The sequence below is a fragment of the Erpetoichthys calabaricus genome, chromosome 2, assembly GCF_900747795.2.
Source record: "Erpetoichthys calabaricus chromosome 2, fErpCal1.3, whole genome shotgun sequence".
Taxonomy (NCBI): Eukaryota; Metazoa; Chordata; class Cladistia; order Polypteriformes; family Polypteridae; genus Erpetoichthys; species Erpetoichthys calabaricus.
The window spans coordinates 151,577,034-151,595,338 of NC_041395.2; the positions used below are offsets into that span (position 1 = coordinate 151,577,034).

Sequence of the window (18,305 nt, forward strand, 5' to 3'; positions counted from 1 at the left end):
GTTTGTGCACACGGCAAAAAAAAAAAGCAGGTTGACGCTCCACGAACTTTTTAATGCATGATGAGTAGCCGTTGCTGAGGATGTGGTAATAAAAGAACCAATGACATTTTTTTTTTAAATTCTTTTTTATTAATTTTATTGTAATCATTCCGTACATATAGATCAATTTTTATGAAAAATAGGATTGAAAGCAAATCAAACTCCACCCCTGAGAAGGAGAGCATGGCCAAGGGAGTAATACTTAAGGCTTGTAAACATGCCTAAATTATTGAGTTTAATAGGGCAAAAAAAGAAAAATGGAGAAGGAAAAGAAATGCGGAAATAATTATTTCTTCTTATTCTAAAATATTATTGATTAAATCCTGCCAGGTTTTGAAAAAATTTTGTACAGATCCTCTAACTGAGAATTTGATTTTTTCCAATTTCAAATAATATAAAACATCGGTTTCCCACTGACTTATTAGAGGAGAGTTAGGATTCTTCCAATTTAACAGAATAAGTCTGCGTGCCAAAAATGTAGTGAATGCAATCACAGTTTGCTTGTTCTTCTCCACTTCAAGTCCGTCTGGAAGAACACCGAACACAGCTGTTAATGGGGTTAGGAGGAATTGTGACCCCAAGGCTGTCTGAAAGGCACTTAAAAATTTTGGTCCAAAATGATGGTAGTTTGATGCAGGCCCAAAACATGTGACCCAGTGAGGCAGGAGCTTGGTTGCAGCGTTCGCAGGTTGGATCTTGCCCTGGAAACATTTTGGACAGTTTTAAGCGAGACAGATGAGCTCGATATATAATTTTTAGTTGAACAATTCTATGCTTTGCGCATATGGAGCTCGAGTGAATTCTCTGCTTTGCTACCTTCCACTCCTTTTCTGATATATTGATTAAGAGATCTTTTTCCCATTGTCCTCTTGGATCTTTAAAAGGAAGGAACTCTAATAAAATTTTATATATTGCAGAAATGGTGTCCAAGTCCTCGAAGTTGAGCAGTATTTTTTCCAGCATGGTGGAGGGTACAAGATGAGGAAAATCGGGCAGGTTCTGTTTAACAAAGTTTCTAATTTGAAGATAGTGAAAGAAATGTGTAGCTGGGAGGTTGAATTTGGAATGTAATTGTTCAAAGGATGCAAAGATATTGTCTATATAAAGATCTCTGAGCAATTTAATCCCAAATCTTTTCCAGATATTAAAAACTGGATATGTTTGCAAGGGTTGAAAGAGGTGGTTCTCTTGCAGAGGTGCCACAGATAGATTTTCCATCTTAAATTGCTTTCTAAATTGGTTCCATGTTCTGAGTGAGTGAAGTATAATTGGGTTATTAGTATATTTGCGATAACTTAAATTTATTGGAGTGCAGAGCAGGGAATATAAAGAAGTGCTGCAGGATTTTACTTCTATTGCGGACCAAGCCTGTGTATGTTCATTTATTTGTGTCCAGGTTTTTATGGCTTATATGTTTGCTGCCCAGTAATAAAACTGAAAATTAGGTAAAGCCATGCCACCTTCTGCCTGAGGTCTTTGTAGGGTCGCTCTTCGGATATGTGAATGTTTTGAGTTCCAAATAAATGAGGTTATGGTTGAATCTAATTGCTTAAAAAATGATTTATTGATATAAATTGAGATGTTTTGAAATAAAAAAAGAAGCTTAGGAAGGATATTCATCTTAACAACGTTAATTCTTCCAGCTAGAGTGAGATGAAGGGTTGACCATCTATGCAAGTCTTGCTTAATTTTTTCCATACAGACGGCGAAATTTTGTTGATAAAGAGCTTTATGTTTACTTGTGATATTTACCCCTAGGTATTTAAACTGATCTGCTATGGTAAAAGGTAGGGTGTCCAATCTAATATTATATGCTTGTGAATTCACTGAAAAGAGTATACTTTTATTCAAATTAATTCTGAGACCAGAGATCTTTTGAAAATCTGAAAGTGCTGTTAAAACTACAGGAACAGTGTTGGCTGGGTCTGATATATATAAAACCATATCATCTGCATATAGAGAAATTTTCTGTTCCAGTCCTTCTCGAATAATCCCCTTTATCTGATAAGAATTTCAACAGTGAACTGGCAGTGGTTCAATGGCGATTGCAAACAGCAGTGGTGACAAGGGGCATCCTTGTCTGGTGCCACGTTCTAGTTTAAAGTAGTCTGAACAAATGTTGTTAATACAGACTGAGGCTTCTGGACTGGTGTACAGTAGTTTGATCCATGCACAAATGTTCGGGCCAAACCCAAATTTCTCCAATGCAGTGAAAAGGTAGCTCCATTCAATCATATCAAATGCTTTTTCTGCATCCAATGATAATAATATCTCTGGGGTGTTTGACTTTGCTGGTGAATATATAACATTAAACAAGCGTCAAAGATTGGAAGAGAAGTGTCGGCCTTTAATAAATCCAGTTTGATCCTGTAATATTACTGAAGGCAGCACTTTCTCCATCCTTCTAGCTATGATTTTTGAGAGTATCTTAACATCATTATTCAGAAGTGAAATTGGTCTGTATGATGCACATTGTAACAAGTCCTTATTTTGTTTAGGAAAGAGGGTGATTAATGTTTGACAAAAGGTTTGAGGTAGAATTTGATTGTCTCTAGCTTCTGTAAATGTTGCCAATAAGAGGGGAGCTAGCTGAGTGGAGAATTTCTTATAAAATTCTATAGGGTAGCCATCAGGGCCTGCTGATTTCCCGCCTTGAAGTGACTTTATAGCATGTTGTAATTCTGATAGGGTCAGAGGTTTATCCAGTTCCTCAGCACTAAAAGTATCTATTTGTGGTGTCTGTAATGTATCCGGAAATGCATTAGATTGTGTGTTGTCTTCTTTAAACTCAGTAGAATATAAGATTTTATAGTAGTCTCTAAATGTGTGCATTATATTTTTATGGTCAATGATTTCATCTCCATTAGTGTTGGTGATTACTGGGATTGCATTGCGAACTTCTTGCTTGTGGATTTGTTGAGCTAAACGCTTATTAGCTTTCTCTCCGTGTTCATAGTAATGGTGTCTTGATTTATGAATAAGTTGTTCAGTTTCTTTAGTTGTCAAGATGTTGAGTTCTGTATGCAGAGCCTGCCTTTTCCTATGAAGAGCCTCAGTTGGACGCCTGGCTTGTTCTTCATCTATTCTAGTAATTTCGCTTCTTAGCGCTGACACTTTCTTGATTTGTAAATTATTTCTGTGGGAAAGATATGAAATAATCTGTCCTCTTAAGAAGGCCTTTAGAGTTTTCCAGAGTGTTCCTGCAGAGACCTCTGAGGGTGTGTTTGTCTCTAGGAAGAAGCTAATTTGTTTGGATATAAATTCTGTACAGTTCTCGTCTTCTAATAGAAGAGGGTTAAGATGCCATCTGCGAGGAGAGTGTGAGCGGCTTAATGATTTTAGCTCCAAGACTAGAGGGGCATGGTCGGAGATAACAATTGTGTCATATTTACAAAATTTAATAGTAGGCAAGAAATTATTATCTATAATAATCGATTCTTGAATAGCTATGATGCACTGGTGAGTAGAACGAATATGTTCTTGAGTTTGGGTTTAGAAACCTCCAGGGGTCTGATAAGTTGTGGTCGGTTACAAACTGTGTAATTGTCTTTGCAGTGTTAGATGTCGTCCCCCCTGTGGCCGGAGTCCTATCTAAGAGTGGATTTAAAACACAATTAAAGTCCCCAGCCATTATAATTTTATGAGTGTTCACATTGGGAATGGATGCAAATAGATTTTGCATGAATTCCTTATCATCGACATTGGGTGCATAAACATTTATCAAACTCATTTTACAGTTAAATAAGTTGCCCATGACCATCACATATCTCCCTTCAGGGTCAGATACTACATCTGATGCTACAAATGGAACTGTTCTGTGTATGAGAATTCCCACACCTCTAGTTTTCTTTGAAAAGCTAGAATGGAACATTTGGCCAGTCCAGTCTTTTTGTAGTCTGAACTGATCCTTGCTTAGTAAGTGGGTCTCCTGTAAAAATACTATTTTAGCGTTTAAGCCTGTTAGGTGAGAGCATACTTTCTTTCTCTTTAATTCGTGATTCAGGCCTTTAACATTCCAGCTCACAAAATTAACTGTCCCATCATTGATTCTGAATTTTTAATGTCATTTTATAGTCTTAACTGGTAGTGAGGCAGTTTTAATCTTAATTTCCAATTTTCCCACAAGTTATTGCCATACAGCCTATTGCTGCATTGATAGTTATAATTATAAGGATTAAAAGTTATAATTATAAGGATTAAAAGGATAGATTAGATACCGCCTGCTCTCCTTCTCTCCCCCCCTTATCCCCCTACCCCCCCATTTTGCCTACCCACATGAGGCTAGACCCCACTTCACAATGTCCCAGTCCTCTGACATACCAAGAGAAAACAAAACAAAACAAAACAAGCCCCCACCCGCAGCGGCGTTTGAGAATTAAAAAGTAGAGATATCTATTGCAGCTAAAGTTTAAATACTATCTGCCAAAAATATAATCATTAACAGTCTTTAAGCTTAAAATATAATCTTCAGCAATAAATAATAAGATAATACAATAATGAACCCTGGGAATGGTGTTAAAAAGTGGTCTAAGATAAGCATAGTAAATCCTAATGCAATAATAGAAATAATAATAAACCAAGGGTATGATGTTAAACAGTCTCCTTTAGGGAAGTAAAAAAAAACCCCAAAAAAACCCCCTACATTAATTACATCCACACACTCACGTCTATAACTGTAATTAAAACATAAACATATAGCGTCCAAGTAAAGAAAAGGATGTATGATTATAATACCCATGTCTTTACAAGTGGATCAGACAGCAGTTGATATCTCTTTGCCATGCCATGACAGGATATGAATCATTATTGTCTTTCAAAAGAGTGTCGGGAACAGCTTCTTTAATTCCTTTTCAGCTTCCTCATTCCTTGAAAATACATAATATTGGCCACGAACTTCCACTTTCAGTTTGGCAGGACACAAGAGGCTGTATTTGATACCGGCTTTTTGTAACAGCTGTTTATTGTTGAAGAAGGCTGCCTGTTTTGCAGCTGTTAAAGGTGAGAAGTCAGGGAAAATACGAATGAGATTATTTTCAAATATAATCTCTTGCTTGTGTCTGAGAAGTGCCATCACATCAAGCTTACATTGTAGTCGCTCAAAGCGAACAATAAAAGACCTAGGTTTAAAGGTATTTGAACTGCGTATATGATAAGCTGCTACTATCTCGGTATCTGGTTTAAAGTCATCTCCAATTATTTTAGAGAGTAATTCTACTGCAAATTTCAATGGGTTTGTACTTTCTCGTTTCTCAGGTAGACCTTTGATTCTAATATTATTCGTTCTGCACCCATCCTCCAGGGCTGCAAGTCTGTCTCCAAGATTTTTGCATTCGGAATTTGCAGCTGTAGCTTTTTCATCGACGTTAGATGCCAGTTGTTCCGCTGTTTCAATTTGAGCTGTGAAAGTCTGCTTAACGTCATCCAGCTGATCGGCAAGTTTTTTCAGTTTGGATCTATTTTCTTCAATGTGTTCCTCTATTTTCCCCACTATACCTTTAAAGGTTGAATCAAAATGATTAAATAGACGCATTTCCGGGTCTTTGTTATCCTTCTTAAGCCCCTTAAGCTCCTTCTTAAGCTCATTTATGGCTGTGGAGGTGGCAGTCGCCAGTGTTGCAATCATCTCTTTCAGTTCAGACAGATCGCTTCGGCTTTCATGCTCCGCAGGTGGAATTGCCGCTCCTATTACAGCCGATGCTTCAGGCTCGCGAGGAGTACATGAGAGCACGTACTGCAGGGCCTTTTCTAGTTTCGATTGGATCTTCTTCTGAAATCGGCAATCCATCGTGACCTGCATCACTTGCATCCTCGCTCCCATTTTCGCTCTCGACTGGAGACGATGCAGTGGAGCGAGGTCCTAGGAAGTCTGCGCATTTGTCTGCCAGTTCCAGGTCAGTCTCCGAGAGGCCGTACCTCGTACTTGAGCTTGATGTCAACATTTTTGAGTCAATAAATGCAGCAAACCTCATGCAGGCTCTGGCGCTGTGTATAGAGAATGACAGCTCTTCACTACCACTCTGCTTATGCTGAAGCATCTTTACTAAACTTCAACCTGATTAAACTTTGATGAATTGGAGTTGCTAAAATGGCCCATGTGTGTGTACGTGTGTGTGTGTGTGTGTTTGTGTTCACTCAGTGATGGTCTGGTGCTCTGATCAGAGGTTATTCCTACCTTGCGTCTGATACTTGCTGGGGTGGGCTGTGGCTGCCCTGGATAAGAGGGTTAGGAAGATGGATGAATGTATACTGTAAATGTATTCCTATAACATCTATTCATCTCTTGTCACTTGATTGCATGCTACTTACATATGCAATATTGTCTTTCACCTAAACTATGGTTAGGGATACATGTACAGTATTAATCTAGTGACAGTAGGCAATATCTTTGAGAAATAATTAAATAAACTCACATATAGTGAAATAATATATGAGTTCGTAATATGTGATTTTTTTCAGTTATTATTGTGTAGTTGTTGACAGAACAGAAACAGCAATACACATCTAGGCGTCAGCATTCAAAAATGTCAATAATGGTGTGGGGTCACCAGGGGTGCAAGTCACCCAAACCCAACACAGACAGACACAGGCATAAGTGTGGCACAAAACAAGACTTTTTATTTAGCAGCTATCGTGGGAAACACTTCCAAATAGTCGTTTCCCACCTGCCCAAGTACAGTCCCAAAGCACAACACAGGATTAAGCACAGCACACAGTACTTTGTCATCATTCTTCTCTCTCTCTCTCTCTCTCTCTTTCTCTCTCTCTCTTTCTCTCCTTCCACCCCCACTCCTCCTTGTAAGCTTTGTTTGCTTCCTTCCGACTCCGGCTGTCCGAGTGAAGTGAGGCAACTCCTTTTATGCTGCACCTGGGAGCACTTCAGGTGGCTCATCAGTGTTATCTGCAAGTACTCCCAGATGTGTTGGAAACCCAAACTAGGGCTCTGCAGCTCCTCTGGCAGCCCCCACAGAGACCAACAGGGCTGTCCAAAACTACAGCTTCCATGGAGCCATATGGGAGTCCGAGGTGCTGCTGCAACCCAGGGGGCTGCCATCTAGTGTTCCGGAGGAGGCAGTGTCCCGTGCATGTCTGCTCTTCTTGGTCCTTCCATTATAATGGCCTCCTGACTGGGAAAGGGCCCAAGCAGTCCGTCACAGGGGCTTGGAGATTACTTTCCAAGGAGAATCCGCACCCTTGGGGCTCAAAGGGTGCCGAGCTGCAAAGTGAAGTGCACAGCCAGTCTTCTTTTTATAGTTATAGTGGTTTGCTATTTGTTTTTTTTAGTTTTTTTCCTTTGTAAAATGACATGGATACTCTATACTCATATGTGTGTAATCTCAAGAGGCAGATCAATACTCAATAGCATTTTTGGCTTGAAAAACATGCATATTCGGTGCGTTTTAAGGCTTTTCTTCCACAATTGAACCCCATTACATATAAGCTCTATTATAAAATTGCTTGGGTGGGTCAGTTATTTTTTTCAAATTTTTATCTAGCATGGATAAATTTATTTATGTATACAATATGGATATTGATGGAATCTTTCATCCTGCTCTTCACTCACCGACCCAAGATTTTCAGGGAAAGATTCTAAATGTAAATCCAAAAAGAGGCACTCATGTTGCAACTCAGTTTCTTAAACTTACGTGTCATTTACTTAAGAATGATATACAAGCCTCTCATTCCACATCATCCATCACACTCTCAGATTCTGCATCAGAAGTCGATTTTCTAATATCAAGTCTGGCAAAAATGTATATCTCTCAATTTAGCCTCTGACAAACCCAGAAGCTTTTTGGCACAAACACTTCAGACAGACTCCATCTTTTGGTAAGGCATTGACAACAAAGCAAGCTTAATATGAAGCGGTGGTAGCAGCCCATAAGCTGGATCCACCAGGCTAGGTCTGAAAATGGATTTGGCACCAAGCTGTAGCTTTGTTCTAGATGGCCATCACTTCTGAACCCAATGTAAAATCCTTTGCTCTGCTGTCCTGCTCACATAGAAGACATGTGTGTCTTGAGATTTTCATAGTTCTCTTAGGTTTCTTTCAAATGCACAGAATGAAGAACAGGTATTGATGGGTATTTGTTATTAATATGTCCTCCTTTTAGGCTTCTATGAATAGTCTCCGTTCTTCTGCATTGCAATCTCTGCCAGATTTCTCCTCTTGGCCATTAACATCAGTGCGGTCAACCATGGCTCCATCTTTCCAGAAGTATGGGACCAACTCCTTTATTTCAGTACCAACCGGAAGTTTTTATCTTTTAATTGCTGCTATCTGCTGCTCTGAGTCATCATCACCATGTTCAGTTCAAGCTACGAGATATTCTGACTTTATTATCAAATAAAGTAACTGTCTTGCTTTAAATGTGGATTTTAATATTAAAAAACATTAAATAAAAAAAAAATATAACTAAAATAAAGTATCAATGTTTAGTTAATTACTGTGGGCAAACAATTAGTGACCTATAATTGGTAGCTTAAAAATGTGTTTTATGAGAAAGAGTTGAGTGATGGAGAAAAATGTTTTTCATTTTTGAATTATTGTCCAAAAATATATAAAAATCACATGAAATAATCAAGACAATTTTTTCAATATATACCTGCAGCAAGAGCTGATGGTTTGTCATGCTCTTTAGAAGTTGTGACATCTTTTGAGTTGATTTTTTTTTCTTTTTTTCAAATAAATCCTTTCTTCTTTTTTAAAGGCGAGTCCACACATTGATAGGGCACAGGGGAGAGATCAGCAGTGTGCAGTTTAACTGGGATTGCTCACTCATTGCCACGGGATCAATGGATAAAACCTGCATGGTAAGATGATAGATTATTATTACTTTGTTCTTTACAGCTGATTCTGATCCCCAGATTTTAAACAAATCCCTCTTAATGTTGAAAATTCAGTATCGGCCCATTAACTAAATTAATTAAAACGGAGATAAGATGGCATTTCTCCTAACATATATTTGTTAGATTGCCAGCCGTCTGTTATCAAACGCACTTATTCCAGTTTAGTACTAGATGCAAACCAGGAACCCATCCCTTCGCCAATCGCTGGTGCCAATTTAAAGTTACCAGTTACCCTTACCCTCATGTCTTTGCGATGTTGCAGGAAAACCAGAATACCCAGAGAATAACCCATGTAGACACATGGAGAGCATGCAGACCCCCACAGACAGTAACTGGGTGCAGGATTGAAACTAAGGATGGTGAGACCACGGGGCAGCAGCACTTATTACTGTACCTCTGTCCAAACCAGGCCACAATTCAATGTGGTGAATTCACAGAGCTATGTGAATAATTGTCTTGCTGGCAAAGAGTTGTCCGGTGGAAAAGGGGCATCTGTCTGGTACGGAATGGGCATAGCACGTTGATGAGCATCATTATGTGGCAGGGTCGATTGGTGCCCAATAAATGCAAATTAGAAGTCAGAAAATGGTATCAGGGCTACTAGAGGGCATTTATGACCCACATGGCTGGGAGATGGTATGGGTTTGCCAAAGACTGTTCAAATCAAATTCGGTCAGTGACTCACTGACAATGCTGACTGCTTGGGAGATGGGGAGACCATAAAAACAGGAGAAAATGGGGAGTGGACTGGAAACTGTGTTTTGAGTTTGTTTTGTGAAAGGGATATGAATAATCCACCCAAAGTAGATAGTGGGGAACACTGGCTTGTGGTAGAGAGGCCTAATGGGGCAGTTTTGGCCATCTTTTATTTTGTGTTATTCCTTTAATCATCCCTGCCATTGGTATCACTTTAATTAATCCTTCATTTTGGATACATCTTGGCTCTATTTGCATCGTGCATATAAGTCGGAGTGCACTCCAAGAGGTGCACAATTGCTGGTAACACCTATACTGCAACTCATGGAGTTATACCGTTTCTTATCTTGCCACCCTATGACCCTAAAAAAAATCCCAGCACTCGTCTCTGCATTTTCAGTTCTGTGTGACCATCTTGAGTGAACCTCCAGAGATGTAATAAGAAACCTCAACTGTGTGAATGAGTTTTTGTTACGCTGAACCTCATACGGCAAATGCTTTGATGGTTACTTTTTCTGCTGTCTTGATTGTGTAGTGTGCATTTAGTAAAGGATTTACTTGAACATCCTTAATATTTCATGTAGTCAGTACATTATCAAAAAATTTAGACGTGAACGCTAGTAGGCTCTGCATCATAAGAACCAAGTTACTCGAATTATATCTATAACATTTCAGGAATTATTTACTGCTCTGACGCTGATTTTTCTGATCATAAAATAGGTAATTATGGTAGCAATTGATGAGAAGACTTCATAATTCATTGCAGAATTACGGTAGTTGCACGATTTGGCTCAAAAACTAATCAGCACATTGTTATCTCATAACAGGCTTAAGTTTCGAGTTTGGTATTTTTCCGTCCAACCGTTTTAGCTCAGGACCGTCCTCAAGAAACGGTGACACACAGACAGACACACACCCATCATTAAGATATCGATGTTTTCGTTATCAGAGTAGACCCTAAAATGTCGAGCTTCATTGAAAACCAGAGATCGAAGTTTTTGACGAATCTAAAGCTTTTGCTCCTCCCCCATAGATAATAGGTTATGGAGGAGGAGATCACAAAGCAAAAAACAGTTTTTGCTATTGATGAATTAGGAAAAATGTGTTTTAGTCATTTTTTTGTTTAATCTTCAGCTCTGGGATGCAAATAATGGAAAACGCTTAGCAACACTGACGGGGCATGAAGAAGAAGTCCTGGACGTTTGCTTTGATTACACTGGGCAGTTCATTGCAACTGCATCAGCAGATGGTACGCTTTTATTCTTCTTCTCCTTCTTAGTATTATTAGGTTAATTATATTTCTAGGTTGTACTGTACCCTTCACAATGAAGCCTATACCTTTCAAGGCAATGTTTCTTTTATCCACTGTGTAATTAGTAATCAGTGTTCAACATGTCAAAGCTGTTTCTTATACTTGGTGAGTGTTATTTCTCATAGTTTTTCTTCTGTCCTGGGTATGACCTTAACCTCATGTGCTCACTAAGCATGGTGCGGAGAGCAGTGATGTGCTTCATGTTGATTAGCCCATGCAAGAAAGAATTTCACTGGACTCCGTACACATGACAGCAATTGTCCTATGGGCCACTGTCATTTGCCATTAAAATAGAAAATAATATAGAAACTGGAAAACAACAATTAGGGGTGAAAGGGCAAACTCCACTTAGGTGATGATCCAACTCAAATCCAGGAGAGGTTCTAAGTGCGTTGGGGCCGCCTTGCCAACCACTGCACCGCTGGGCTCTCTTTGTATTGCACATAATAGCAAAGCACTTCAACAGTGTGGCAGCTCCAAAGTCCTGGGTTCAAATATCAGCTCAGTTACTGCCACCCCCAATGCATTTCTTCTAGGTAGAGAACTTTATTCCAACATTAAATGCATTTTGCAAAATAATTTGTCCCTTGTGCTTACCTGTTAGCTGGAGAGAACCAGAAAGTGAAATGATTATTTTTGAAATAACACAAACTTGTCTGGGAGTTCAGAGTCATAAGCTGAAAAGTAACACCGGGCCTTCTGGGAAGTTTTTTATTTTGTGCTACAGAGTGGTGGGCAGCCCAGCACTTTTCGGTGCTCAGTTTAAGGAGTGCAGCTCTCAAAGTGTCGCCACCCTGTGGCTGTAAGAAGCCAATGGGCCGGCAAGTTTTCTCACCTCCAACTTATGCTGTAAAATTTATTGGCCATTCTGCTTTTTTCTTCTTATTCCTGCATTGTGTTGCTTACTAGCCTTCTCTTTATGTTACACATTAGGTGTTAAATTCAAGCACTGTAATTGTTTTTAATATGTATTTTTTTTTTTTAATGAAAGGTACAGCAAGAGTTTATAATGCTTCATCTAAGAAGTGCATCGCTAAACTGGAAGGTCATGAGGGGGAAATTTCAAAGGTAAGTCACTCGTGGGAAGGCTGAGGACCATTGAGCCCCCTAAGGCACATGACCCTCTAGGTTTCAGCACACAACATGTTTCATTAGCTCAAAAAAAAATCCATTAACGTCCCCCAACTCCCACTCTGAAAAGTGCGCAATGGAGGGGTGACACGCAGACATCAGGTCTTAAAACTGAGGATGACGCTAAAGTGACTGCGTTAGTTCGTCTTATGCCCACTCCTCGCGAGTGTTATTTGCGCACAGTCTGGCGGGTGTTCACTTCGAAGCAGGGCTGTGAAATTAGAGAAGGATTAGGATTCGAGAACTTGTACTTAAAGTAAGAACATATACAAATGGAGGTTAAACACTATGGGGACTACATTTGTATAAGCCAGGGGGGTCCAGCTCAGGTCCTGGTGGGCCGCAGTGACTGCAGGTTTTCATTCTAACCCTTTTCCTAATCACTGTCCACTTTTCACTGCTAATTAACTCCTTTTCCCTTCATTTTAATAGCCCTGATTGTAAGGATTCAGTGCTCTGAATTGATTTGTTTCTTCATTAAATGGCAGCCAAACAGAAATGAGATATGAAACAAGCCAAAAGATGACCAGCTAAATTGGAATGTCAAACTCCAGCTAATTTCACTCCAACCAGTTTCTTAATGAGAAGCCAATGCTTACTGTTAAATAAAGCCATTATTGAATATCATGACCTGTTGCTGCTCTCCTTCTGCCATAGCAGACTGTTGATTTTCTATTTTTTCGAAGACCACTGTCAAGACTACTGTCAGGTCACTGTGTTATGGTGACCTGAGCAGACTAACATGACTGAGACCTTCACCTTTCTTTATTTTCAGGTTAGCTGGTCATGTGACTGCTTGTTTTGTGTATTACTATAGTTTGGCTGCTCATTAAGGAACAAGAAACAACTAAGGGGTTTGAGTCACGTCATTTAAAACAAAGGCAAAACAAGTTAATCAGCAGCAAAAAAGGCTCACTAATTAAAAAGATGGTTAGAATGAAAACCTGCAGCCACTGTGGCCCATCAAGACCAGAGTTTGATAAGCCTGATGTAGGCTGTGCTTGTTAAAAGTATTGTTAAATTTTGTACTTTTTTGTTTATGGTGCAACTGCAAAGCATGAAGTTCTCAGTTGCTTAAAGCAGGTGAAATCTGAAGCCTCTAAACAAATTCAGAAAAATGGTTTTCACAAAAATGGCCTTCTCTACACACACATGTCAACGTAATCAAAGACAATGTGGAGCGTCTTTGTGCCTGCACTGCATAGAAAAAAAATAGAAGAACTCATTTGTGCAAGACATTAAGTGCAGACATTAATCAATTCTCCGTCTTTTTTCTAGTTATCTTGAAGGGTCAATTGGTTGTGGGGGCTCAATTTGAAACTTTGAGAGAGGTGGGATACCTGTTGAGTGTGGTGGGCCGGAGCAGGCAGATACATTAAATTTACAACAAGAATATAATACACTTGTCAACTTAATATTTGTTTTGCATTACACCTTATTGTTTTAGGTGATGTTTCAAGTCAGCAGCAACATAAGATGCAGAATATGTGTGTAATATCTGAGATTTTTAATGCCATTGTAAGGAACAGAATTCGTAAATATGGTAGTTATATTTCATTGTTTTTACTGAGAATGAGATCCAGCTACAATGGATGCTTAACAGTTCTAGCATAAAGCAACAGTAAGTCTGGGATCTCAGGTTTAAGAGTGAGGTGGAACAAAATCAGGACATGAATGACGCTTTTAGGGTGCAGGAGGAAGATGTACAAACCCATTCTTAGCAGACCTTTAGATCCCAGAGCAGAGAATGAAGGAAAACGTCTATCCCAGAATGCATTGTGGAGGAGTACGTTTCAGAACATTAGAACAGTTGCGATGAGAACCAGCCTTTCCGCCCAATGAGCTCATCCATCCTGTCCACCTGGAAAGAAACTTCAAGTTGAGATTCGAAGGCCCCTAGTGTCCTACTCTATACCACACAGAAGCCTGTCCATTTCACAAATGATCGTACAAGCTAAATCATTTAAAAACTTGAAGAGGCAGTATAGGAAGAATTAGGTCCTCCATCAAGTTAAGAAAATTTGCAACAATTAGAATATGCCAAAAAAATCACACTGTTTTTAACCTGCTTGGCGTTAACCCTGAGTATAACTCGGGCTTGGGATTCAACGCAACTATGGTTAGTCCGAGTCAGACTTGGGGTGATGTGTAACGGTCCACTTTTACAGTGTTAAGCCTGAGTAACTCTCAGGACAGTATTCTGCTGCTATCTAGGGCATAAAATAATGTCATGCTACAAAAAAGTCTCAAACATTTCCATGAGTGTTGGACATTTAAATGTTTCCATTTAAAATCTTAATACGTAATTCGCCAGTCTCCTCACTCACTCACTCACTCACTCACTCACTCACTCACTCACGTCTGTCTGAAGCCGAATGCGCAGTCGCCTTCTGCGCAGCTGCCTGAAAAACCTTACGAGACCGACATCGCGGCAGGCGGCAGATTTACGGCCGCGAAGATTCAAAGAGAAAGGCGACTTCGACGACATCCAACCCCAACATCGTGGGAGGCGGCGGATTTACGGCCGCAAAAATTCAAAATTCTCGATTAAAGCTCTAGAGGCCTGAAAGGCGATCTTGACTACAGGTCAAGGCCTAATTACGCATTCATTCAATACACCTATATCAGGTTTGTGGTGCTTGTTCTTATTATATATTATACTATTCCACTCGTGCCCGTTTCATCTTACGTTGTCGAACGGGCTCTTTGTCTAGTTAATTATAAACTACGAAGTGTGTAGAAAGTGAAGGGATCGTAATACTTTCTGAATCCACTGTTCCACATTAGTGTGGTGTCCTGTTCTTCTTGGGGAAGGGGACACCAGGCTTGTGCTTCGCAGGCTCCATCATTATAAGAAATGGTCAATAGCTGCAGGCCTAATCTAATCGGGGGGATCGGCGCACACACACTAACCAAAAAGCCTTCACCAAATCCATGCACTGCAGGAGGGAGACCCAGACAGACCCACAACTCTACACAAGCAACCAGGATGAGACATAAATGGGTGAGACATAGAAAAGAAGGCAGAAATGGGGACTCGACTATAAGTCTCCTTTAAAAAAATCAAAAGAGAAAAACAATTGCTGAAAGATGACGTTGTTAGTGCCTTTGACAGGCCAGCCTGCATGGACAGGATATTGGAGTGGTGAGACAGGAAATGAAGATTTGTAGATTAGGGGTGACGCCGGGCCACACTTTGGATTTCAATTGAAGTTTTTGCAATGTGCTGAGGTCCACACTGAGGGAATGTGGTGCTCGCCCTCCATTTTGTGTGCCCATGCGTTTGCTCCTACCACACATTTCGATTGAAACGGTGACGCTGTTGTGCTCTTTTTCAGATCTGCTTCAGCCCACAGGGAAGTCGCATTTTAACCGGAAGTGCTGATAAAACTGCACGAATATGGGACCCGTACACTGGCCGCTGTCTCCAAGTACTTGAGGGACATTTGGACGAGATCTTCTCATGTGCGTTTAACTACGAGGGCAACACCATCATAACAGGTAAGATGGACACAGTGTATCTCAAGGAGTCGCGCACGTAGCGCCATGACTGCGGACTGTCAGTTGGCTGAAGTCACTTAGAAGGTTTCATGTGCATGTTCACAGTTGCTGAGGTTTAGAAGACAGCTAGTTTTGCACAAAGCAAATAGGCAAGTTTTTATAATCCAGCACTGTTATTTACAGACAGACAAACTTTCAGATTTGTGAGCGGAAGGGCATGTCTCAGGTAGGTGTAGGAAGCTGGTCCAATCTTTTTTAATGTGCTTTCTTTCTGTCATTTCCTTTGCCTCCTTTTAGGAAGTAAAGATAACACTTGCAGAATTTGGCGTTGAAACCAAATGGCCACTGAGTTATTTAATATGCCACCTTGGAATTTGTAGTACCCAAAACAACACTCCAGAAGTTCAAGTTCTGCCGGTGAGACCACAAGAGGCACGTGCGCCCCTCAGCGTGTAGCTTGTCGCCACTGTCCGTCCTCTTCTTCATTCCTTCTGAACAGAAGTCTGTTTCTGCTAAAGGTTGCCGAAGTTTAGCTTGCCAAGTCTGGCATGAAAACGTAGTGTTTGAGCCGCTGTGTCCATCCTTGTGCTAAAGTGAAGACTGACTTGAGTGCTTTTATAAAGTGCCAGTATAACACCCCGGTTCTTATTACTTCTTAATTTTTTCTTATTAGAAAAATAAACATAATTTTTTTCATATTGTTTCCTATTTTCTTTTTATATAAATGCAACTTAGTAAACTGGAATGGACACTCTAAATGTACAGTTTACAGCCACTTTATTTTTTGCAAGTAAAAGCACAAGATGAAATTTGAAATGTGAGTGTGTGGATGAGGAGGTCACCAGGGAAGCCGGCTTGAAACTTGGCCTATCTGGGTGGGGCAGTCCATGTCTAAAGTTCTCAATTGACAAAACTCCCCCAGGACATAGCAGAAGGTTCCACATAAAAAGATGGACTTCACAGGTAAGTAAAGCTCCCCCTTTCTTCTTGTTGCAGGTTGTCCTGCTTCATGGCCCCTGCCTAGAAGTGCACTGTGTGGCGTAGTGGCCAAGGAATTGGATGGCAAAGTCCCACCACTGGCTCCAGGGTGAACAGGTGGCTATGGCGATGAAAGCTGATTTCTATAAAAACATGAGCTGCAAAAATAATTGCAAAAGTAAAGGGAAGTGTGTCAAGGGCAGCCTCCTTGTGGGCGACTTTCAACGGGCGAGCCTCAGAACTGCTCAGTTAGGCTGGCATCTCCTTAAATGGCTAAGCCACTGATTTTCAGTTCTAGCACTCATTTTCATAACCTTGGTGAGTTGTGGGCAGTTACAATGTGCTCTGATGGAAAACAGTTGTGTGGTATGACATCCCCAATGATGCAGTCATAGGACTGTATGACTTGTCGTGAGTAATTCAAACAGTTTAGATTTTGATTTAAGTGGTAGGGCTCTGTTCCTGTGTGTGTGTGTGTGTGTGTGTGTGTGTGTGTGTGTGTGTGTGTGTGTGTGTGTGCGCCCAGCTGGAATTACAAGACAAGAGAGAAGAACGACAGCAGACTTTAAGAAACAAAAGAAAAATGACGACAGCAGTGGAAATAATCTGGGAACTTCAGAGTCAGCACAAGTGTCTCTTCAGTGCCTCGTCTTCATCATACACAACAGAGTGGAGAAGGAAAACAGACAGTCTGTGTTTATTGTCAGCCTCACCAGGAAATAATTTGGTAGGGAGTTGTGCAATCCACCATCACCTGTCATGCCTAGATGTGAGATCCAGCAACTGCAGCCTTCAAAAGTAACAAGCTCTCCAACTGGCGAGCATAATAATGGAGGGCCTGCTGGGAAATACTTGCTTCCAGAAAAATCTACATGCATGATAAACAGGAAAAACATCCCTATAACACTGTACTTTTGAAATAAAGATCCGTCTCTCCCCTTCATTCACTGGTCAAGAGTCCTGTCTTCAATTCAGAAGCATATTATTATGGGAATGCATTTTCTGTTTATGTGCACTGATTTTTCCTGAAGTACAGTATGTAGTCAACAATATTTTATCAAAAAAGGAATGTGTTTTGTATGTGTTGTACATACGCCTGAGTAATGGAAAAGTGGATTATATGACGTGAGCCATGGACGTTTTTCACATCATTTGCTGTTGTACAGCATTGGTCACCATTCGGTTCTATTATACACGTTTTTCTTTTCACTCTGCATTAAAAACATGACATTACAAAACTTTTTCTCACCATCACTCAAAATACATGGGCTAAGTAGCTTACATAACATAAAAATAGCATATTTAGATAGAGTATTTCTTAAAGGAAATATTAAGAGTCCAGTATATATAAAGAAGGGGGTGCATCATAGCTACTCAAGAATTGATTATTTTTTTATAGATAATAATTTCCTGCCTATGATTAAATCGTGAAAATACGACACAATTGTTATCTCCGACCATGCCCCTCTAGTCTTGGAGCTAAAATCATTAAGCCCCTCACACTCACCTCGCAGATGGCGTCTTAACCCACTTCTATTAGCAGACTCTCACTGCACAGAATTTATATCCAAACAAAGCAGCTTCTTCCTAGAGACAAACACGCCCACAGAGGTTTCTGCAGGAACACTCTGGGAAACTCTAAAGGCCTTCTTAAGAGGACAGATTATTTCATATCTTTCCCACAGAAATAAATTAGAAACCAAGAAACTGTCAGAGCTAAGAAGCGAAATTACTAGAATAGGTGAAGAACAAGCCAGGCGTCCAAGTGAAGCTCTTCACAAGAAAAGGCAGGCCCTGCATA

At 40.1% G+C, this 18,305-nt stretch overlaps 1 protein-coding gene across 1 annotated transcript in view; it reads left to right on the top strand.

Annotated features, from left to right (window-relative positions):
• daw1 (dynein assembly factor with WDR repeat domains 1) overlaps positions 1-16,224 on the top strand; it is a 53,317-nt gene extending 37,093 nt beyond the window's left edge. The window contains exons 9-13 of the mRNA XM_028792177.2: positions 8,748-8,850; positions 10,717-10,831; positions 11,886-11,962; positions 15,364-15,526; positions 15,824-16,224. Of these exons, the coding sequence (XP_028648010.1) occupies positions 8,748-8,850; positions 10,717-10,831; positions 11,886-11,962; positions 15,364-15,526; positions 15,824-15,858 (493 nt within the window). The 3' untranslated portion in view covers positions 15,859-16,224. The remainder of the gene's footprint in view (positions 1-8,747; positions 8,851-10,716; positions 10,832-11,885; positions 11,963-15,363; positions 15,527-15,823) is intronic.
• The last annotated feature ends 2,081 nt before the right edge of the window (positions 16,225-18,305 follow it).